The sequence below is a fragment of the Anser cygnoides genome, chromosome 9 (assembly GCF_040182565.1).
Source record: "Anser cygnoides isolate HZ-2024a breed goose chromosome 9, Taihu_goose_T2T_genome, whole genome shotgun sequence".
NCBI classification, from domain to species: Eukaryota; Metazoa; Chordata; class Aves; order Anseriformes; family Anatidae; genus Anser; species Anser cygnoides.
Genome location: NC_089881.1, coordinates 18,145,093 through 18,168,259, shown reverse-complemented (window position 1 = coordinate 18,168,259; position 23,167 = coordinate 18,145,093). Strand labels below are relative to the sequence as shown.

Genomic DNA, 23,167 nt, shown 5'->3' with positions numbered 1-23,167 from the left:
CACATACACCTTCCATTTAAAAAGTATATTCCATATTTCTACTTCGTGATTTTGAAAGTGTGGCTACCTGAAGATGTTTTGTAGAAACTGTTATCAAGAACACAGGTAACACAGAAATGTTTTGGCTTTAAATGGCTTTGGAACATTTGACTTTGGAAGAATCTGACTTAAGAATACTTGGTGACTTTGTTTGGCAAGCTGACCTCATACATAGTAAATATTAAGTTTAAAATGCATGCACGTAGTAATATTTGGTTGAAGCACAAGTGAGTCATGTTGTGTAGTTTTATTTTTTCACACTTAGTTGTGGAAGGAAGAATCCAGCTGCTATTTTATTTTTCTCTCTAGCTTACTAAATTCAACTGAAAAGGAAAACAGGAAAAACTGCTATCAGCAGCCAAGAAATTGTTAACCTAGGGTGTTTTAAATATCTCTCATTGAGAATTTCTCATTCGGAAAGGGACTGTTTTACTACTGATAAAAATTTGCGAATGGGATGGCATCTGAAAGGAAGAAAGAAGGATGAACTTATGAAAAGCCTTTTATGAACTAGGGGGAAAGTCAGCAACTATCATTTGGGTAAGAAGAATGAATGATGCTTTGTTTATTAGGTTGCTTTTACTATTATTTAAATACTGTTTAAATAACATGCCAAATTTACACACGATCTACCGACCTTTCCTGCTACGGTGAATCAACAACTGGAAAGAATTCTGTTTTGTCTTGGGGCAGAATCAAACAGATGAAGAGAAATCTGGGAAGGCTGTTGTAAGGTGTTTAGTCATATTAAGACATACAGCAGGAAAAAGGAGAGGTCAAGTGAAAAGCTCCTTAGCCCTTGAAGTTTCCCCAAACAAAACCCGTATTACAAAGCAACCCATCCTTCTGTGGGACTGGAGAAAAAAAAAAAAAAACTGCTCGGTTTTTACCTTTGCTCTACTTTTGTTGGGTGCCCTTGACAACAGAATTCGTATCTCTCATTGTCTCTCCTGTGTGTACAAAGAAACCAATTCCTCACTCGCAGAGATGTTGTCAGATTTACGGTTGTGAAGTGACAGCAAACACTAATGGCCATAATATGCAACAGTTAAGTTTCTATGAACTCAATGATGAGGTCAGGAATAATTCAATCAATCACAGTCTGTGAGAGAATAGAAGACACACAATGAGCCCACGTTTGATATTTGTGTTCAGTGAGAAATCTCAGAGTGCCTCCTCAAACACACGAGGCACAATGTTAGAGCAGCTCTTCAGCCTAATTTGAAACAGCTTTTTTTCTTCTAACCTAGTTTTTCTCTTTATAAGAAGTTTGCAAAAGACTTTAAGGAAGGCACGTTCTTAACGCTTACCATCATTTGGTTTTTAAATACTCCCAATCTCTGTCTACAGAGACTGACTTAACCTGAAACACTGCAAGGAACAGGCACGCTTTCAGCCTCTGAAAATCCGGTCTGTCTAAAAACGACTTAGAAGAGTTTAGAAAAGGGCATTCTCCTCAGGATGACGCAAAGAAATCGCCAAGGTTTGTGGAGAAGGTAGGAGGGGAAAAAAAAAAAAAAAAAAGTAACCAAACCTTAAAACCCTCTTCTTTCCTTCCTGCTCTGAACGTTTCCAGCCAAGCCGTGCAGAGCCTCAGTCAGCTCCATGCCCTCCCCACCACGCAGCCGGCTATGGGAGGGCGCGGAGCCCTCGGAGGCTTACAGCAGCGGCAGCTACGCCTGCACCACGACTCCCGATATCCCTTTTAAGGTACAGATCTGATCCGTCGGAACTTAAGACCACAGAAGCGACTGGTTTGAGCCTCGGGAGAGGGGAAGAGGAAGCAGGGGCTGTCTCCGGCTGGCCCCCGGGCGCGGTGCTCGCCAAGGCGGTGGGGAGCCCCGGGGCTCGTTTGAGGAACAGGAGGAGGAGAAGAGGAGGAGGAGGAGGGGAGGAGGAGCCCATTGGCTCCCGGAGCCGAGGGATCCTATATCCTGAGTGAATGGGGCGGCCCCGGGAGCGGGCTGGGCGAGTCCTCCTCTCCGAGGAAGGAAAGGCGGCGAGGAGAAGGCGGCCGGCCGTCTGCGCTGGGTGAGCCCCCGAGGTCGGTGCGGGTCTTTCCTCCCTCCTCCCCGCTTCTTGAGCTCGTCCCCTCGCCAAAAGCAGGCAGCTCGGTCCTCTTTCAGCCCCCTCCGTGGCGAGGCGAGGAGCCGGGCGGTTAAAATCCGTGAGAAGTTGCTGTTTCCCTAAGTGCTTTTTCTCTTCTCTCCGGCCGCAGGGAGTGCGAGGGCTGGGCTCCTCAGGGGAGGGGGCGCCTGGCCGCGGGGCTGAGGCTGCGGTTCCCTGCCTCAGCCGAGTTTTCCGGCGGCTTTGTCCCAAAGTTTTCGGCTCCAGCCCGGCTCCGTGAGCTCCTTGCTTACCCCTTAAGGCCGGCTTGGCGCCGGGCTGCGGGCTTGCACATTTCTGTGGCAAACGAGCCCCAAACTTCAGTCCGTTTCCTACCGCCTTTTATGCGCCGTCTTAGCAGATCCCTTTCAGCCCCACCTCTGCCCGCTGCCTGCCTCTCTTGTGTCCCGAAACAAAGCCGGGGAGCCCCCAGGTCCCTCAGGGTCCCCCAAATCCCCGCAGGATCCCCCCCGGTCCCGGCGCGGTGCGCTGCCTCCCGCAGCCCATTCAAAGCCGCGCTGCTTCCCCCCGCCCCGGGAGCCCCTCCCGCTTCCCTCCTCCTCCCAATTCCTAGCTTTTATTCTTCTTTTCACTACTAGAAAAGGCTTTCTTTTTTAAATTTTCTTTCCCTGTGCCCTTTTCTCTTTCTTTCCCAGCCCTTCCCACCCAAGAAACTCGCCGATCCGGCTGGGAGTTGCTCCGCTCGGCCGCGGCTTGCAGCACGGGCCCGCGGGGGTTGGGGCAGCCCCGAGCCCTCCCCGGCCTCATTAACGCCCTAATTAGCGCCGCGGCCGCTCCTCGGCGCCTTTCCCCAAACTTCTTTTGCGGGAGCTCCGGAGAAGATAATCGGCTTGAGAGAATGCCCTAAGAGTAAGGGGGATTTACCGAGGGCGGTTAGGAAGCGTGTTTGTGCTCAGCCCGCCTGTACGGCTCAAAAACCTTCTGTGTTTTTTTTTTTTTTGCTTTTTCCCTCTTTTTCCGTTTTTTTCCCTCCCCTGGCCGCGGGCGTGCCCGCCCCGGCGGGGAGGCGGCCGGGAAGGGCCGGGCCGGTTCCCTCCTTTGTTCCCCGGCGTGGCTGGAAGCGGTGCCCTGTCCCCCCCGGAGCTCCGGGCAGCCGCTGGGGAGGGCGCTGAAGCCCTAAGCCGGGGAACGGGGTCGTCCCCGGGGAGGCCTGGGCGCTGCCCCCCGAGGAGGACACGGGGAGGGCGCAGCGGCACCCCGCTGGAGGCTCCTGAGCTCTTCAGTGCAGCCAGCTTTGTTAGAAGTGCTCCTCAGGAAGGTCTCGGAGTCTGTCTGGAGGTGGGAGACCGGCTTGGCCCTGATGTAAGCTACTCTGCGTCGTGCAAGGCAATGATAAAAAGCCTGAAGTTGTGTTTTGGCTGCGCAAGGAGGTGGAGAACTTGGTTTGTGCTGCTTTTCTGTGCTGGAGCATCCTCATCTCTTGCCTGCCGGGGCTTATGCCTGAGAATCTCTCAGCAGTAGTGTGTGCAAATGGTTCAAGCTAGTTTGTATGATGCATCTTGTTGGTTATCTCCTGGCAGTTGGAAGAGGAAAAGGATGTGCTTAAGAAGTGGATAAATGATTTGGAAAAAGGGAAAATAGTTGTCTTCCAAGGCAGTATAAATGCTAGCTTTTTCTGTTGATCAGGGCAGTAGATAGCAAAGCACAGTTGAGAACAACAGCCGTGGAATATTCCAGCAGTATACCCAGAAGGCTGGAGCATCACACAGAGCTGGGTGTTGTGCTGGTGTTACGGGGGCTACTGGTTGTTTGTCCTGCCCAGGACTAGATTCCTGGAAGCCCATCATCTGATGTCTAAGGAAATGTGGTCTCAGTGAAAATGCAGGCTCCTGCACTGGTAAGGATTTGTGGATTTTTTTCTTTCTGCTTTGAAATTTACTAGTGTCTGCTTACTAGTTCTCTTCCATTAAGTGCATCAAAACTGTGTCAATTGTTGCTTTCTTTAGCTTCATAAACTGAGTTGCAAGCCGGTTACTAATGCTGCCCAAAGCAGCAGTTGGGACAGTCTCTCTGACATCTGGCCAAACTGGAGTAGCAAGTACTGAAACTAGGAATGGTAATTCACCTAGATTGGGGAGCAGCATGTGGAAAATCCTGCAAGTCATTGCTTATTTGAAAAGCCAGTGGCTTATGTATGCAGTGTTATTCTTTACCTATAATGTTATGGCATTTAGGATGTACTAAACATTGCCTCATCTCCCATGGCTATCAATCTATGTCTGAAGAATTGTTTAGGTAATCCTTTAACTTGAAGATGTCGCTTACTAAAAGGGCTTGGGTGGACACAAGTAACAAGGGGTTTTTACTGGGAAAACTTCTGTGTTTTTGTTCCTGCAGTAGGTCTGCTGGCCTTGGAATTGGCAATGGAAGTAATGGATCAGTGTGGCACTACTAGTTCTTTCTTCTATATGGCTTGCAGAGTATAGTGAGGTACCCTCCTTAGCTTCCTAGGACACTGAATACCTGAGGTGAGGCTATTTGATCAGTTTTTACCATGGTCTGCTGAATAATCAACCTTTAAATTCCAATAGAAAGCAGTGTGGTCCATCTCTGTCAAGCTATTCAGAAGAGACATACGGATTCCTTGCTGATACAGGAAATGCTTGTGTATCTGGGATCTCAGCAACACTTGGAAGTGTGGTCCAGATCCCGAAATGAGGTCTGTTCAAGTAGTCCTGATCTATGCATCTCGAGTCTTCAAGGTCTAACAAAATTCTCAGGGATGCTTGAGTTTTCCCTTCTTCTTTCAGAAGTTTCACAGATAGGACACTTGCCCTTGGCAGCAAGGGGGAATGCTATGGGAGGATCTTTGAAAGGTGATTCTTGATGTAAATACTACAGTTAGTGGGGAAGTTACCACAATGTACAGAAATAAGGTGATGAAACAACCCCTTTGCTTTGGAATTGAATCTTTTTAGAATGAATCTCTACCAGTCCCGAAGTCTATCTGTTGCTTGAGTTGTTTTGTAGTCTGATCGTAACATAGATAAAATTGTGGCTTAGAGATGTCTCTGGTAGATGTCTATATAGGAAAATCTACAAGATTCCAAGCAGTCTGAGGACAGATGACCTTGAAAGAAGGCAATGTTTTAAAGGAAAGCAATTTACTTTGAAGCACTGTTGAAGAGACATGTCTACATCTTGCTAATATCATAAACTGCAGGAATTCCTGTCTCATAGCAAAGAACAAGTTTGCGTGAATCATCTTCATGAGGTTGAGCTTGACAGTCTGGTACCATCTACATACTGCTGGATGTAGTTTTAAACTTGAATAAAAAGTGTTTGGTCACTCAGAACTACCAGGATTACTGTCATGCTCTGAAGATGTGCTGTCACCTTTCACAGTGCAGCAAGTCAAACTGTTCATCAGAGATTCCCAAACAGCTTCTGAAACGAAGAACTCCTTTGATCAACACAGATCATATTGTTGGGAGGTGTGCTAGGACTTATCAACAAAGGCAGGTATTTTAGCTAGTTCTCTCCATTGAGAGCTGAGGAAACTTGCTGAAATAGAACTTTGTCTGCCCCAGATTACTGCTGTCCCAGTAAGTCGATCTCTGTTCACACTTCTCCTGCTGCATCCTGAAACTTTAAAGTTCTACCAGTTTCATTTCTGACAAGACCAGAAGTGGTTTGTACTGAATGAGGTACAGAGGCATTTTCTCTTAGGGCAGGAAACTTATGGCTCTTATTTCCACAACCCTCCCCCCTGACCCCACTACTAGTCATATATGGGGGGGTTTCCCCCTTCCTCTGCTTAGCTCTTCCATGGCCTATGAAATGGATGGATGGCTTTTCTTCTACTTGAATTGGTTAACTAAGGAAAGACTAGTGTTTCACTTTGGACTTGCCACTTAAAACAGCGTTACGCATCCTGGTGTATCATTAAGATGAGATAAAGTGAACTACAGTAACTAAGGGTACTGACTTTCTATTGCATTATTTCAAAGTTCAAATTTCTAGAACAATCAGGCTCTTTAATGGATGTCTTTCTGTTTGTTTCTTTCTGCCTTAAGTTCATCCCTGTCTTGTATGCTTCTGCTCTTGTCTTTGTACCTTCCTTTTAGAGTTCACAGACTGGTGTTTTTGGTCTGTTTCGCAGTGAATTCCATTTTAGGTTCTCCTTACTTCTGTTTCACTAAATGGTCCTTGCAGCAATTCTTAATCTGGTGCAGTATGCATTTCAGCTATGTTCCTGGCCATATGTTAGTCTGTGTGAGGGGGGTGTGTGTATAAACATGTGTTTTCACTAACTCTAGATACTATTAAATAGTGTGACCTACTATCTATTTCTCATGAGCAGAGATGAGTACTGCTGCCTAAATGTAAATGCACAAGTCACCTCATTTAATTTACAAAGGCTGTAGTCTTAAAGAAATCTCACTGCCTATGAAACACGTTTGGAGAGTGGTACAGCTCCTTTGCTTATCTGGTTTGAATCATGAAGTTAGGCCTGAAGAATTCTTTACAGTCCTCTGTTCTAGGGCTTGTGATGGCCAGCAGACTGCTTGCAGGTCTCAGAGCGCACTTCAACTACAGTGAATGAGAAACTGCCAGATGCTGTTTAAGTCCCATTTGCTACAGCTTGCTGTATTGTCACACTTCTCCTAAGTGCGTGGGAGTGTGTATGTTGGTTCTTCTTTTCTGCTGTGGGCTTGTAGTGCTCCTGCTCCCCATATTTCACAACAAAAGGCAAATGAGTGTCTCCCGTTTAGTCTCTGGCCTTGTTGCATGGCAGAAAGGGCTGTATGTAGGGCCAGAATTCTCCTTGGTTACCACAGAAGTGGGAGAGGATTAATGGAATTCATCCCACCCATCTTGCAGGCAGGCTTCAACAAAGCCTTGAACTGCTGCTATTTAAGCCAATCTGCAGCTACTTTGGTTTTTGAGGTGGTTCTCCATCCACTTTATCATCAAATCTGAGATGTTTCAAGCAAGCCAGAGGAGCAAACGTGCATGGAGACCCCCAACATGTATGTAGGAGTCTGTAAATTGGAAAATGGATTCAATACAGAAGAGAACCAAAAGCTTTTGATATGAAGCATATTTGACTGTCTTGAAAACTAAGAGCGTGAACCTAACAGGTTTAGAAGGGAACTGCTTAACTGACAGGAGTCTGCCTTTCCTCAAACTGCACATACCTCTTCATATAATGCGTCTAACATGTTTTTGTAGTCAACTTTAAAACCACTTGGGAATTTCTCATTATGCTACTGGAGGCTTCATGAATGCCTTCAGAATGGCAGTCTGAAGTTAGGACTGATGAGAAATGGAGAATCAAGTCAGGTCACTATTTCTACATGATTCCCCTATAGTTAGGGTGACTTTTCAGTTGAATTCAAGGTGCTGCTTACGTAACTTTAATTTCAATAAAAGGAAAACTTAGTCATTCAAGATACATCAACAAAAATTAAAAATTGACATTTTTATTGAAATTAAAGCTATGTAGACACTTTCAACATGTGCAAATGCAGTGTAAACAGTGCTAGCAGACTTATGCTGAACTACCTCAAACTGGAATTAACTCTTAAGGAAATAAACTATGCACAAATATAAAACAAAAGGAGAATATATAGTCAAACTGCTTACTAGATTCAGATAGATTAATTTCCTATTAATGAAATGAGGTAACCCATTAGATGTGATTATCCAAGAGCCATTAATAGCAGGACAGGGTTGCTAATAACTCTTCCACTTCCCTCAGCCCAAAGTAGAATACAACGCTTCTTCAGCTTAAGAGTTGCTGACATCTATGTACAGCAGTGAACAGGAGGGTGTGAGAATGAACATAGCCAAGGGAACAGTGTGCAGTACCTATCCATTCTTTCAAGTGCTTTTCAAGTGTATTTATGATCTTCCAAGTGATACGGAATAACCAGAAAGTTCTTTATCCTATTTGTGCGAGCTTTAAGATAAGGTTCCAAATATGATCAGAAATGATCTACTATAAAATTGAGGGATGGGGGCTTTCTAGAGGCTATAAAAAGTGCTGACTGAAGTCTCACTGAAGCAGGAAGACTATTAACCGCACACAAAAAGGGGAAAGATGTGTTCCTGGTTAATTATATTTCTAGTACTTTCTTTGCATAATAGGATAATTGGTTTCTCTCCTACACCAAAAAGAGGGTTCTGGAGCCAAGCTCAGCACTGAAACACGCAGGTTTTTCTTCCTATTTTTGGTGGACTTTCATTGTTCTGAGAATAAAGTTGTTCACTTTCATTTTAAAGCAAAGCAGGACTATGAGCAATACTAAATGTGCTCTGTGTAAGACTAGACTTCTACACTGGTTTTAAATCTGCTTTACAAAAAAAAAAAAGCTGAAAAATGAAGCTGAGTACATTTACCAGGAGGGTAGAAGTTCACTTGTGTGGTCTCTACATGGTCTTTCCTTACAGTTACTAGGCTGTTTGGCTAGTGTGGAGTAGCTGCTTAAAACTTCCTCCTCCTGTCCACGCAATGGGGTGAAGCCTGAGGTTTTGTCAAACTTGTTTGCCTTTCTCAGCTGCTTCCAGTGTTATCTGGCATGGCAGATACCCTAGCTGCTTAGGGTTAGGTATTAGATTAAAACTGATATAGAATGTAGCAAGGCCTTTTTCACTGCCTGCTGCTGTTGGGTAGGCCTTACACTGCTAACAGTGTACCAGAACCTTGTGCTTGCAAAAGCTGAGGCTTCTACTTGAGTTCTGAAAGCTTCACATCTTTGTGAGGTTTTTGTGTGTTTTTTTTGTGGGTGGTGGTTTTCTTCTGGTGAACAATTGTCTTTCTTCCCTTATCACCTAATGTTCAGCAGGATTCTCAGGTGGGTTTTCCACTAATACTGGTAAATGGCAGACCCTCTCTATAGAAAGGGTGGTGGTAGTGGAAGAACTTCAGGGAAGGAGGGGGTGGCTCTATGGCTTCTGTTCTCTCTGCAGTTTCTTCTGGGGACTAACAGTGGTTTGACCTTCCTACACCTAAAAACTGCTTTAAAAAACACTTATTCCCTCCCTATAACTGTGGTGGCCCGTGACCCTAGTTATAGGAGTTGGGTAGCTGTCTTGCTGTTCCTGTTTCAGAGCAAACAGTAGGAGATGGAGCTTCCTGAAAATGAGCAAGGGACCTAAAAATCAAATTCAGAGCAGGTGCTGGTCAAGTTTATTACTGGTGGTATGGACAGCCAGCAAGTAAGTGGGGGGAAATCATGTGGCTTAGGAGCATCTCCGATCAGTGCAGGCAGAACTAATTACATATTTATTCTTAATTTGAGGCTATATGAGATCTTAAACTGAAAAGAAAGATACTAGGCTAGACTGACCAAGCAGTACAGCTCTCCATGTTACTTTTCCTCTTACTTCCTTATAAATATTTAACTGGCAGAAGTTCTACTAGCAAAAGGAAACAGCTTAATGTGCAGTGGGATAGTTATGGGTGCCTGTAGCAGTAGCACTGGAAAGCTTATTCAGTATTTACCTAGCCTTTGTGATGCTGCTTAGCTTGGGGTAATTCTTAAAGTATTTGTCGAAGTGGTACCTACACAGCAATCATGAAAACTAAACAAAAAAGTGACAGTAGGGAAACCACCTTTACAAACAGTTATTGAGTAATTGGGCATTGGCACTCAGACAAAAACAAGCTGCAGATGTGTTAGTTTCTTTATGAAGAGTTATGTTACTTGAAGTCACAAAGTGTGTTTAATTGGTTGTAATTGGAGTCAGTGAATCATGTAAGATAAGGGATTATAAGCAAAGCAGTATCTTGCTGACCACCACTACAAACAACTGAGTTCCTTACTGTCTGAGCTTAAATATGATGCACTTGTTTTCACATGCGGTCATCGGTAACTTGGCTGCAATATAGTCTGCCGACCACATGTCTTGAACTTCAACTGAAGATTAAGATACCTTTTCTTGAAACCTGTACATTACTTATGGCTATTAAACACGTGAAATGGCAGTTCATGTATTTCTGGTAATTCTTACTCTCTTCCTTTCTGTCATTTTTCTTTCTTCAAGAAAATGACGGTCCTGTGTGTGTATGCTTTCATGTTCCTTGTAGAATGAAAAAGATGTTTCTCCACCATTAACAGGAAATGGCAGCTCTAAGTTTCCGTGGTACTGATGCTTATCAAAAGTGCTTGTTCTCTTAGATTTTATCTGTGAATCGAAGAGTACAGTTTGATTTTTTTATACTGAACAGATCAGGGCGTGTAAATACTATGTCCTATGTGGCTTTGAAATTCAAACTCTGCCATTCACACTGGTGGGTAACATTATTAACAGCTGCAGCTAATGTGCTTTGCCTGTTTTGTATGTACTTTTGCTTTAGTACATGGGATTCGAAAGGAATGCGTACCAGTCTGGCACATCTTTTAAATACTAGCACTATGAAAGTAAGCTTACATAAATGCAGACTGCTGCTCAGGATAGTATTAGAGCTCATCACTGCCATCTGTCAAAACATGTGTTGGTTTGTAATATAGGTACCATTACAGCCTTTGTAGCTTTCTTGGAGCTCTGACTTGCTTGCATGGAGGTTAATACATACTTCATCAACCTTTTCAGAAAATGAGGGCATGTGGCCTCAATCATGTAACTGCCAGACTCTGAAACTTTAGAATATTATCCTTACTGGCAGTGCAAAGAACTAACTCTTTTCACCAGCTCAATCTAACACAAAAGCATAGAACTTCATGTCGGTGCTTGTGTATCTTATGTAAAATCCCTTGAGCTACTAAATCATTCGTATTTTGTAGGCTTTTGTACTTGGAAACAGTCCTTGCTTCTAGCTTGTCTGAAGAATGGTCTGCATTGGCTATAGCAAGCTAAAGCAGCTGAAAATCACAGTCATTGTAGACTGGTGCTTGAAAGGGGTGGTCCTATACCTCTCCTGCTATCTGCACAGTAGCTGTTCTGGGGAACTGATCCTGCTGAAAGCAACTTGAGGAGAAGGCAAGCCTCCCTCCACCTTCTAGCAGATGCCTCCACTTAGATTCATTCATGGCAGCTAGGAAGCATGCTGCTACATTTTAGAAGAAATGGAAGAAATCATTCTTGTCCTTTTTACCCAATTGCTATAGCATGTATAAAATATCTCTAGGAACTAAACCTCTCCTGGCAACTAGCTGTTTCCTGGCAGTCCTAATCATTTACAATGTCTTGCTTCCAACCCTGAAGGAGCTAAAATGCTTTACTCAATTGCCATCTAATGCTTTGCCATCCTTTGAACTTCTCTGCCAACCAATACTTCAGAGATTGCCTCAACAATTGCAAACATTGCAGATCAATGAGATGCAACAAGTGGTTGCAGCTTTTTGATTCACTTTTTTCCTACATGTTGCTGTATTTTTTTGATATGAAATTCCCCTTGAGAGAGTGCTGTACTTCAATGCCTTTTTAATAGAGGGATTCTTCTTGACTGAGCAACTACAGAAGTTCAAGCTTAGGAAGATGTTGGATGTCCATCTTAATTGGGTCTCTGTTCAATCTGAGAAGTTCTCAATGCATGCACAGAGAATTTAATGCTGACTCAACTATTCCAGGAAACTACCCTGCCTGCAGGTTGCAGGCGAACTATAAAATGAGCAGGCAAAGCTTGCATGTGAAACTGCAGATGATGGGTTAAATGATTTTGAAACTGAACCTTGTCACTTCTGCATTTATGATCCTTATTGATGCAATACTCGTCACCTGTCTTTCTACACTTTCATCTTTCTAACACTAGACTGCTTCTTTTTGATTGTTATCTTCTTGACATTTTTTCGTAAGTGGTAACTGTCCAAATTGACTCCCATCTCTCACTAGTTTTGTACAGAACAATGTGTAGCAGGGGAGGTTTTGACACTACATGAAGTTCTCTTTGGAGGATGTATGCCTGTGCTTTCCTTCAATCTTGGAGCTTGTGAGCTATGTAGGAAGGAAGGATCAGCTAAGGACCTTACCACATTTTTTTTAAACATCTGTCACTGTAGCGTTGGGTGTGACTTGTTTCTGTTCAGTTTTCTTTCTTGGTACAGCTCATATGAGGAACTTGAATATCCGTCTCAATGAAACTTGTTAGTGTACAAACTCTTCAAATACAAGGGAGTAAAGGAGAAGGATATAGGCCAGGGTAGAAATGCCAGATAACACGACTTGCGAAGACATGCCAGCAACAGAAAAAATGGTGAGGAACTGAGTTGTGTAATCTTGTGGCTGAAGTTGTGAGCAGCAAAATCAGCTCAGGCCTTGCTTCCATTACCATAGGCACATACCTTCTTAGCTGCTAGTTACTAGGAAGGGGAAACTGATAAGCCATGAGAACACAATCGCATGTTTATTTGATGTGTTAACTTAAAGCTAAATTTTCTTTGGTCTTCTAGTGCAGGCAGTACAGAAATACTGCTGGAGATGGAGTTCAATTTCATAAGGATTATAACTGCCTAAATTGCTCAGAAACCAAACACTGCAAAAGTTTTAAGTTCTACCTAACAATGAAAAGGTTCAAACATGACAAAATTTGTGTTCTTTGTTTAGGCAGCAGTTACGAGGTTCAGACTTTGAAAGCTTAAAGAAAATCCAGTGTATTCTTTTCAGAATCATCTCATTCTTACACTAGGTTTGAAAATTCTGCCTGAACTGAAATCCAGGCAGTGCTAATCCAAGTCCCTGCACTGTCTGGCTTCTGTTCCCTCTTGTTGGATACGTTCCTGCAGTGCAGGGGAAGTGGTGCTGCAGCTGGGGTCCATGTGACATCTGAAGTCTTCTAGCAGGATGAAGCAATGTCAAGCTAGCACTGTCAAAGCAGCTGATCTGGGGTAGTTCAGTGACAGGGCTGCCCTGACTACAGTCCAGAAGCCCGTTCCAGGATTTCAAGTTTCTTGTAGTAACACAAAGCTTGGAAGTAGCCTTAGGTAAAAGTGAAAGCTTCAGAAACAATGAACCTAACACTTTGATTCTGCAAAACAAAACCCGAGTCCTGTTGTAACCTGAGTTTTGCCTCTAGATGCAGCCTGACCTAAATAAATTGCTTGCTGTTACTTCACTGTTTCAAGAGGCTGGTTTTTGAGGCAGAGTTTGGAAGGAGTGAGCTGCACTTGACTTGCTGAGCAACTAGATAAGCTTCAGAGCTGATGAAAGCTGCAGGAGGTCTGTGCGGTGGTGATGAGAGGGCAGGGATGAAGAAAGAATGAGTGTAAGGCCATCCTCAGCTGGCAGCAGTAACCTTTTTATTGAGGTCAATCGCATGGAACTGCACCCTTAAACTAATTAGCTGTTCTCTGGCACAGCCAAGAATGAGCATTTAACTTCAAAAATATTTGAGTTTGCTGAAGCGCTGCTGCTTCCTTGAGGTCTTTCTGTCATATGCTGCAAGCCAAATAAAAGGGATAATGTGGGCACCAAAGCTGGCATTTGGATGAAACAAAATTGATTGTAGCTAGAAATATCCTTAATTTGAAGAGCTGACTCTGTATGTAACTGAGCAGGGAAATGCTTGTCATTCATTCATCCTTTAAGTAACCAATTCCTCCTATCTCCAGTAAGATGACCAAGTTTAAGTCTATCCAAATACCATGCAAGAGTTGATGAGAATGGGGCTGTTGCTACAAGCTGGTGGTAGTGTTTTGTTTTCTTTCTTCTTAAACACTTTAGAGTTTTCTTTTTTTTTATTGGAATATCCTCCATTGCTTGAGAAAGCTGCTTGTGATCTAAACTATCCCATGTTTCTTTCCTTCTGCACAGGACAGAAGTATACCTGATGATCAAATCTTTGTTCTAAAACCAGATGTAATTTGGGGGGTGTGCTGTGTCAAATTGATTACAGATGAATTGAAGCCCAGCCTTTGTATTGTACCACAAACTTTGTAGCTGGGGGTGAGGGAATGTTCCCTCTGGGCAGTCTCAGCTGGTCTCTTCTTGGGTTTAGGTTTCGCTCGGGGTGGTGTTGGTTAATCTCTTGTGTTGGGTGGTCTCTCCAGAGTTTTCTCTGGGGTCCCTCCCACGAGTATCTGTGTTTCATGTCTGAGGTGTCTGTTTCTTTAGCCTCCTCTGTCTCCTCACTGGACTTTCCAAAACAAAACTGTTCTATTTCTATCCCGAAATTAACTTCATACTTCTTTCAAATACTGACTTCTGTGGACACTTAAAGTAGCTCCCTACGGATCTGCTTTTCAGTGTTCACTCCACAAATTATCACGAAGGCTTTCTATTGTGTAACACTTCTCTGGGATGAAAATGGAGCCAGCATATTTACAGAATGCAGAGTACTGAGCTGTGAACAGTTGCTACATTCAAATGACATAGTTGTGCTTATGGTAATACCACCAGGTTAAATAACAGACCCATCTAAGAAAAGTAGGATTGCTGTGGGGTGAAAAAAGCTTTCAGTACTTATAACTGGGGGAGGACCACACAGCTGTGTTTTTAGATATACCTGAAGGGAAGGCAGCTACAGGAAGTGTATGGGTGCATGGTTCTTCCAGTCTGTCTCCAATCTCAGAGTACATCTAAAAGCTTCCAAGCCACAAGTAAGAGAATGCACACCAAGAGGCAAAAGCACCTTAATTATGGTCTGGAAAATGACTGTCAAGCATGGTTTTATCTCTGTCCCACAGTTTCCTCTTCCTAGGAAGAAGGCTTTTTTTCCCCTCAGGATTAAGAATCCATTGTCATTAAATAGCTTGTGTGGGGTACGGGTTCAGCCAGCTGTTAAGGGGAGGAGGGCATAACTCATTCAAAGGATCAGTATTGTGAATGTCTATGAAGTTCTTTCAGTGAAGATGATTCTAGGGTATCAGCACCTTTGCAAGTCTCTGGGCTTTTTTTTTGGAGGGAGACGGGGGGGGGGGGATGAAGCCTCTTTAAATGTCATCAGTATTGTTTATCTATAATTGCATTTAAGTTCTATGAAGGACATGTTTCTGAGGAGGATTCTTAACAAATTCTCTGTGCTAAATGCTGATTTAATTCCCCTGGAATAGATCAAATGAGACTCATCTTACAGCCTTTAAGTTGATTTTAGGGCTTGCTTTTTTCTTCAAGGAACAACTTGAAGAATTTAAAAAAAAAAAATTTCTTTCCAGCATCTCCCTCTCTTTGGAGGGGATACTAGAGAGCAGGAGACTTGATCTATGCTAAAATCTCACCCCTGTATCTTCTCCATAAATTAAAGCTGTTTGCACAGATATTTTGGTAGGGATTTTTCTGAGGTGTATTTAGTCTTCCCTAGTAGCAACAACTGTCCCATAGGTTAGCCTCACTATTAGTCTCAAGTTAATACTTCGTGGTGTTGACTGTTCTCTCACTTCTTCCTTTGCCCAGATGACATGAGTAATTGCAGACTTTTGCCAAAACCTGTTATCAAAGTACAATCCAAAAACACTATGTGGTGTGGCTAGGATTTCTGAACTTACCAAGTAAGTACAGGTACTCTGCCTTGTGCTGCCTCTACTTCTGAGAAGTCAGTCAGCTGTTTTTAAGCTATCCTGATGGCAGTGGGCAACGTAACCACTTAAGCTGAGTCATCTTTATTTTTTCCTCCTCTCTACTGATGACTGGATATTGCCAAAGGCTTTACAGTGCAACTCTACTTTTCTTTCCTTTTTGTGACACCTGCTATATATGTCAACAAGTTGATGTACACTTTGCCTCACCCAATTCAGTTTACAGTGCTGCAGCATTTGTGTTAACTGGCCAAATTCATGCAGAGTGCAGATTTTCTGGAGAAAAGCACACACAAGCATGTAGGACAGAGGGCAAAACTAAAACTTATCCTCATTTTCAGGAAGTAGTAGATTTTTTCAGACCTACTTCCCCAAAAGAAGTTATCAAATTTCTGTTTCTGTGACAGTCCAGTTTCTTGTCTGTTTCATATGAAACAAGAGTAAGCTCTGCAGTAGCATTCTATTATAAAGTTGCTGAGTTTATAACTCTGAGGTGCATTGTTTAACTTAATGTTTCCAAAATAAAACGGGTTTAAACTGATACTATAAAAAGTGCTGACTGATTGTTATTCACCAAACTGCCCATACAGCTTTTCTGTTATGCACTACAGTCTGCAAGCTTCAACTGCACCAGTCTATGGTTTCCATTTTGAGCAGTCAGCCCTCCTCCCTGCATTAGATTACTACACCACAAAATTGCATCAACTTTTACTATCGCTATCTAATTGGTTTCTCCTAATACCGTCTAGTTACAAGACCTCCAATGGGTAAAATAATCTCTCAAAATGCTTGTGTTGCACATCAATTCTAATGTAATAGCAATAGCTCATGTTATCTTGCTTCAGAGGTTTTATTTGCCTGCACTAAGTGCTTAGCTAATGGGGTACCTTACTTACAGTGTGTGCTAGTCCTACATTTCCAGCTCTGAGAGCTCACTCTGGGTTTTTAGGGGCAGAGCAGGTAGCTGCTCTTCTGGGATGTTCCTGTTTAGTGTAGCTGAGCTTAGTCTCCCCTGCTTAAGAACCAACTTCTAGAAACTGCAGAGCAAGAAGGCTGGACTTGTGTGGCTTTGTGGTTTTTAGATTCTCCACTAAAACCCTAGCTGGTATCAGTGAGGGTAGCCCTGTGATGGTAGCTGTCTGATATTAAGCACCCCTGTCACAGCTACGGCTGCTGAGGAGGAGTTTGTGGCCCCAGCTGCTGCAACCTGCTGCATAACCAGTGTCTTCACCTGAGCTTAGGCTGTAGATAGTCTCTATTGCACCACTGGCTAGAAAGTACAGGTTTTAGGATAATACATGGGGTGTTTGGTAATGGGTGTCACTAGAGTGCAGTTCTGTTGGTATCTCATTTCAGTCACACTCTGGCAGGCTGAAATGGCGGCTTACTTTCTACAAGCCTGCCCATAGGGTCGAGCTGAGAGAACAGCACCTGTGCCCTGTCTGCCAGGCCACCAGGGGCTCTGTGGCTGGGGTAGGAAGGCACTGGATGAAGCTGGTGCAGTGCTACCCCAGCTGTGGTCAGGGGGAGCAAAGTGGCAGTGGCCCCTTCCTGCCATTCTCCTCAGAATGCCACAGGGTTGGTGGCCTGGCTCCGCCATTATTGCTGGCTGTGAGGAGCTCTGTGGGGGTGCGCTGAGGTGGCGACAGCCCCGCTTTGCCTGCACTCCCGTGTCCCTCTCCCAAGAGGGAACAAGGGCAGCCCCAGTTGGCGCCTGTACCCTCTCTCTGAGAGCCTGGTCGAGGTGGGGTGGTGGGGAGGGGAGGATGGCTGCCTGAGGGACCTGTGGTGGGGATGAGGGAGGTGAGGCCTAGCGGGTAGCTCTGGCCGTTGGGGTGGGCCCAGCCCTCTGACATGGGGGAGCTGTTACTGGTGTCTGTGTGGGCCTCGCTCTTTAACAGGCTGCCCAAAGACAGCTTGTAAATTCAGTCATTTGCACAGTGTATGGCTTGCTTCCCAGCCTAAAGAATTTAAACAAAATGCTGTCACCTGGTTAATGGCGGTGGGTTTTCCTAAGAGGTTCTTGTGTCAGAACTGAAGCCTCTGCATCAGCTTCCCCCTCTCCCTTCCTAACCTCAGGGAAGTTTTGGGCTACTGACAGCCCCTAGCTTGTTGCCAGTTTTTGAGGGGAGGGGGGTGGTTATGTAGGTGAGTGGTGATGGGGAATGTCTCAGTAAAGTCAGTCTCCCTGACAAAGCATAAAACCAGATGGGTTAATAGCAACTCACTGAAACTTCCCTCCCTCCCCTTCTTACATTTGGTAGGTATTCATCCTCATGAAGAAAATCAGCATGTAAGAAGATCTGATTAGAACCAGTGTTCACTTTAAGATGCCACAAAGGGAAAAAACTCATCTGCAAGTCCCATCTTTCAAAACTGTCTGCACTCTTCCAACAGAAGAAAAATCGTTTGGAGAAATATGACTTGTGGAATCTGTGAAGGAAGCTGGCTTTACAAGGATACTGAATGAAAGACAGCATGCCTTACAGTAGACACTTATCCTGAAGGGGTGACACTGTGCTCTCAAGCTAAAACACAGGCACTCTAAAAACACTGATCCTGACCAGGAATAAGGATTACAAGAACTGCATCAGAATGTTTGTTAGTCCTAGAAGAGTCAGAAAATGCCAGTTTTTGCAGTTATTTGCCACTTGTTTCATACTATGTCTCATGATTTTTTGGGGACCATTTGATAATCACATTGTAAGCCATATGAAGTCCTATTCATACAGATACCTCATAAATAGCTACAATTTTGTGAATGAAAGCTTGTCTGTCAACAGGGAAGACCTGGACAGAGTATCAAGCTACCAGTACTTGATCAACCACAGAGAGAAATGTCAACAGCAGGATGTCCTTCTCCTGTTGTTTGTGAAGACTTCTCCTGAAAATCATCATCGGAGGGATGCAATTCGACGAACTTGGGGTAACGAGAAATACGTTCAGTCTCAACTTAATGCCAATATTAAAACTCTGTTTGCTTTAGGACGACCCCCAGATCATCTGCAGCAAAGAAAACTATATTTGGAAGACCAGAAATACAATGACTTGATTCAGCAAGATTTCTTGGATACTTTTCACAATCTTACTCTTAAATTACTTCTACAGTTTAGCTGGGTGAATGCCTACTGTCCTCATGCCAGGTTTATTATGTCTGCAGATGATGATATATTTATCCATATGCCAAATCTTGTTGCTTATCTCCAAAGTCTAGCACAAATGGGTGTTCAAGATCTCTGGATTGGCCGTGTTCATCGTGGATCCCCTCCCATAAGAGACAAGACTAGCAAATACTATGTTCCATATGAAATGTACCAGTGGCCCTCTTATCCTGACTACACAGCAGGAGCTGCATATGTAATATCAAGTGATGTAGCAGCTAAAGTATATGAGGCTTCATTGACTCTCAATACAAGTCTTTATATAGATGATGTCTTCATGGGCCTCTGTGCCAATAAAATGGGAATTGTACCACAATACCATGTATTTTTTTCTGGGGAAGGAAAGGCTCCATATCATCCCTGCATTTACAACAAAATGATGACATCTCATGGACACGTAGAGGATCTTCACCATCTCTGGAAGCAGGCTACAGATCCCCAAGTTAAAAAGATTTCCTCGGGGCTTTGGGGTAGAGTATACTGCAGAATAGTTAATATTGTACTTCTCTGTAAACTATACTATGAGGACACATATCCCTGTTCAGCTGCCTTTTCTTAATACTTGAATATCTGTGTTGAAGATCCACTGAGCCAAAACAGAACAACAAACTTCTTAGCTGTTTATTCAAAATATATGTAAGCGTGAAAAGAGGGTAGAACTTAAATGTGAATAGCTGGGGTGGGGGTTGGGGGGTGAACCAGGGGAGGGGGAGGAGGATGGTCCCAAGTTCTGTTCAGAAACTGTTATTGGAACAGCTCTCCTATTGTACTGCAACTTTCTACATTGTAGCCTGTTGTGTTTTTTGTTTTTACATGCTTCACAGGATGAGAGTCTGGATTATATGATCATTAAATGAACTATAACGGGCTTCTAGAGTTTGAAGTGCTTGGTGAAAATGTCACTTACTTTGAACTTGATTCAGTACGTCTCAAAGCTTTTTTTAAAAAGCAATGTGAGCTAAGGCATATGATTCAAAAAAGAAAATCTATATCAAAATGGAGTAGACCTCTCAAAATAAAAGGAAAATAGAACTTCTGAGTCAATGAGACTATTGTACTAGTCTAAGATGAAGTAAATTGGTTACAAGTATTCAGCACTTCTGAATGCTTCATGGAAAGTGTACCTGGACCTGCATAATTGACAAACAGTGCTGGAAGTAAAGACCTGCTACAGTCTTTTCCTCAAAGCTCTCTAAATCTTTGAAGTAAGGAAAACTGTTTAAGTGCCCTCTGACTTGGTTCTTTTAAGTAACAAATGAGCTCCCTTTAGATCAGGAGTAAACTTCAAAGGAAGAAAATCTAATGTTACTTATGCAACTGGTTTTGTTAATCTCTGCCTTCTGAAAAATAAAGCTGTATAATTAATCCAACCTCTAATAAGCAAACAGATTAAATGCATTTAAGGCCTGTTTCTTTTAACAATTCTTCTGTTTTCCTTATATTCATAGTTCTAAAGGTGAAAAGCAAGCAAAAGTCATAGCTGTATTCCTTTAGAATTTTATAGTTAATTTGAAGTTGTTATTGACTTGAAAGAGCAAAGTTTCTTGCTTATATTTGTTAAATAAGGAGAATACTTTCTGCACGAGGTTTTGACTTCACGGTGAAGGGACAGGGAGATAGTGAACCACAAACTCAGTACACAAATCAAAATCACTAAACATGAAGTTTTTTCCCGAAGACAAAACTATTTACAGTTTTAGGATAGTCTGTGTCCACAAAACTCTATCTTGAATAGAGTTAAATAATATCACCTGTAGAGGAACAAAAATACCTGTGCATTCTAAATCCAGATATAGAACTAGGTGGTGTTGAAACTCCAGTTGTTATGAGTTGTACTGTGGTGCCATATAAATTTTGTAAAAACAAGGTTCTGCAGTCTTTTCTTGTATTATCTCACTGATGGTGTCTTCACAGGTTTCCAGTACAGGTTATGTAGTTGCTAATTGCAAAGCCTGTGGTAGCTCTCCCTGGAGTGGATACACAGACTGCACAAGGTACAGTCAGATATTGTTTGTGAACTGGTTTGATGCTGGAATGAGTTCTTGTGTGGGTAGTGTCATGAAACTACTTGTGAAAGATTGAATGAGTCATGTTTATCAGCACAGCAATAACGAATGACCCCAAAGCTTGCAAATTACCAACTATCTGTCACAGTTCTTGGATCTGCCAGAAATGTACTATATACAGGAGCAATGCTACTTGCTTTTTAAGATGTCTAAAGCTAGCCTTTTCTCTTCTGCCTGAAGTTTCTTGCTGCTACAGCAATGTGGAGCAGTGAATTACTAAATTTGTCTTCTAACTTCACTTTACAACAGATGCATGTGGCACAGCAGTTTTAAACTGCAACTGGTAAACTTTGTTTAAATGCTGCTGCTCTTGTTTTAAGGGTTTGAATGGCTAATGCTAGCATAGACAAACAGCACTGAGGTTGCTGTCTGTTCTTTAAACTGCCATTTCAGATGGATGTTAGGTAACTACTGGAACTAAGTGGAATACATAACTGTAAGTAGATTTCCAGGAGGGGGGGGGGGGGAAATCCCAACTAGACTCAAATGTTGGGTATACAGAGCCCACAAATAACTCGCTTGTCAGCATTAAAATAGACTGCAACAGCTGTATTTCAGGAACTCCGTGTTCTTGCCTAAACAGACTCAGATTATAATCTGAGGATGCTTTAAAACAAACAAAAAAGAACACAACAAACCACCAAACCTAGTTCTGCAATCTGTTGGCTCTAGCAGGGTGTGGTGGTACACACAGAGGAAGTATTATTCAATACTTGAAGGAAAGACTTCATCAGATCTCTGACCTGTTGTGGGCCATTTAAACTGAGGTGCACAGCAAAACTGCACTACTGAAGAAGTCACCCCATTCACTTTAGGGGAAAGAGGGTCTACATATGCTATGTATAACCAAAGTGTACTACTAAGACTACAACTTCTTCCAGCAATGTTTTCACTCACACGCTGAGTTGGAAGTAGATTAAACTTCTATAGGTTAGTGATTTAGCTAACATCTAAAACGCTGCTTAAATGCAGTTTGTCATTATGCGAAAGTCACTTGACCATTGAAATACTTTTGCTTTATAGCTAGTTTGAGTTTTGTTTGGGTTGTTTCTTAGACTTAAAAGGACCTTGATGTTTGTAGCATGCATTTTCTTCTGCTGCAGTGAAAAAGGAAGTTGCTTATGAATAAAAAGGAAAGCATGAAGGCACTCCTTTCAAAAAAAAAAAGTTTGAAAACTTACTCTCTGGTTCTAAACACTGATTTAACATTTGACACCTCTAACTGGAACCTCTTTTAACAATTGTCTTGGTGCTCCAATGCTGGGCTGTCAGACTTTACTTCTACAAATAAAACTGTATCAGCCTGAATGGTCGGTTATGCCTCGTTAAGAGTTTGACATTGTTGCACAGCATGTTTAATGCTAAAGTTGTTTTTACCTGTTCGTTTGATTTGCATCAGTTTCCCTTTGGTATTACTAATTTTTATACAAAGTGTTCAATATTTATTCTTAAATTTTGCTCTTTACCACAACAATACAATTGTTTTGTAAAACTTGATTTGAATAAACAGACTTGTTGCTTTTTTTAAAAAAAAAAAAAAGCTGAGTTTCTTGTTGCTTTCTTTATAACTGACAAGCTCAGCTCTGATGCTTAATTACCATTCTGAGTACTCTCTTAGAGGACTTCGAACTGATTTTTTTCTTTTCTATCCTTCCTGTCTGTTCTATGGTGAACCAAACCTCCAGATCTTTTTTTGGGGGGTGGGGATGTGAAATTGGTGCTCTCAAGAAAGGAGGCAGTTTAAAAATTTGTTTAGCACCTTTCCAGGTTTAAAGCTGTGGGAAAACTGCCTAGTACTAGAAGCTTAATCTATTGTTAATATTAACTTCCAAAATCATATGCTCTCTTGAGGCAATCATTCCTGTAGAGATGTGTATCTACCTAAATAAATTCTATTTCAAATCTCATTTTGTACTTTCTGAAAACTAACTGATAGCTTGGTAACCAGTGATAGACATTATTTTCAGAGTATATAAGATTACTTTGAACCTACTACAAATTCAGATAAGTTGCATTTTGCTGTCTCTGACTTGCATAGCATGGTGTATTAACAAGCTAGTGTTTTCAGAAATGTACTCCTGTACCAAGCAATTTAAGTGTGTACCCGTGTAAGACAGGCATAACGTATGTATAAATTATTTAAATTATACTGAAGAAAACAAAAGAAATAGAGGTAGTAAGGAGTATGGGGTTTGGTTTGTGGGCTTGTTGCAGTTTGTTTTAAATTATTCTCTTTGGCCTAGAGACAGTGAAGTTCAACTAAAATTGGATTTGCTTGGCACTTCTTGTTAAATTAAATGACTTGAGCATTTGGTTGTTTAGATTATGTAATTAATATAATCTTTCTCAAGGCTTTCTAGAAAGGGAGACAAGATTA

The 23,167-nt window shown here is 42.5% G+C and overlaps 2 protein-coding genes across 28 annotated transcripts in view; one reads left to right on the top strand and one right to left on the bottom strand.

Annotated features, from left to right (window-relative positions):
- Window positions 1–23,167, bottom strand: part of MCF2L2 (MCF.2 cell line derived transforming sequence-like 2) — a 167,538-nt gene that overhangs the window by 60,179 nt on the left and 84,192 nt on the right. The gene's annotated exons all lie outside the window — the stretch shown is intronic.
- Window positions 1,595–21,263, top strand: B3GNT5 (UDP-GlcNAc:betaGal beta-1,3-N-acetylglucosaminyltransferase 5). 8 transcript variants are annotated; one of them, XM_013174851.3, is made up of 2 exons: window positions 1,595–1,749; window positions 17,828–21,263. In XM_013174851.3, exon 2 carries the CDS (start codon window positions 18,159–18,161, stop codon window positions 19,281–19,283), a length of 1,125 nt encoding a protein of 374 aa, XP_013030305.1. In that variant the 5' UTR covers window positions 1,595–1,749; window positions 17,828–18,158; the 3' UTR covers window positions 19,284–21,263. The 8 variants fall into 8 exon arrangements, with proteins under 8 accessions (XP_013030305.1, XP_013030304.1, XP_013030303.1 ...); XM_013174850.3 differs by lacking the exon at window positions 1,595–1,749 and adding an exon at window positions 1,821–2,070; XM_013174849.3 differs by lacking the exon at window positions 1,595–1,749 and adding an exon at window positions 1,821–2,083.

Excerpts from the sequence above, each read along its gene's own strand:
- B3GNT5 (XM_013174851.3), top strand. The coding sequence starts at position 18,159 with ATGTTTGTTAGTCCTAGAAGAGTCAGAAAATGCCAGTTTTTGCAGTTA.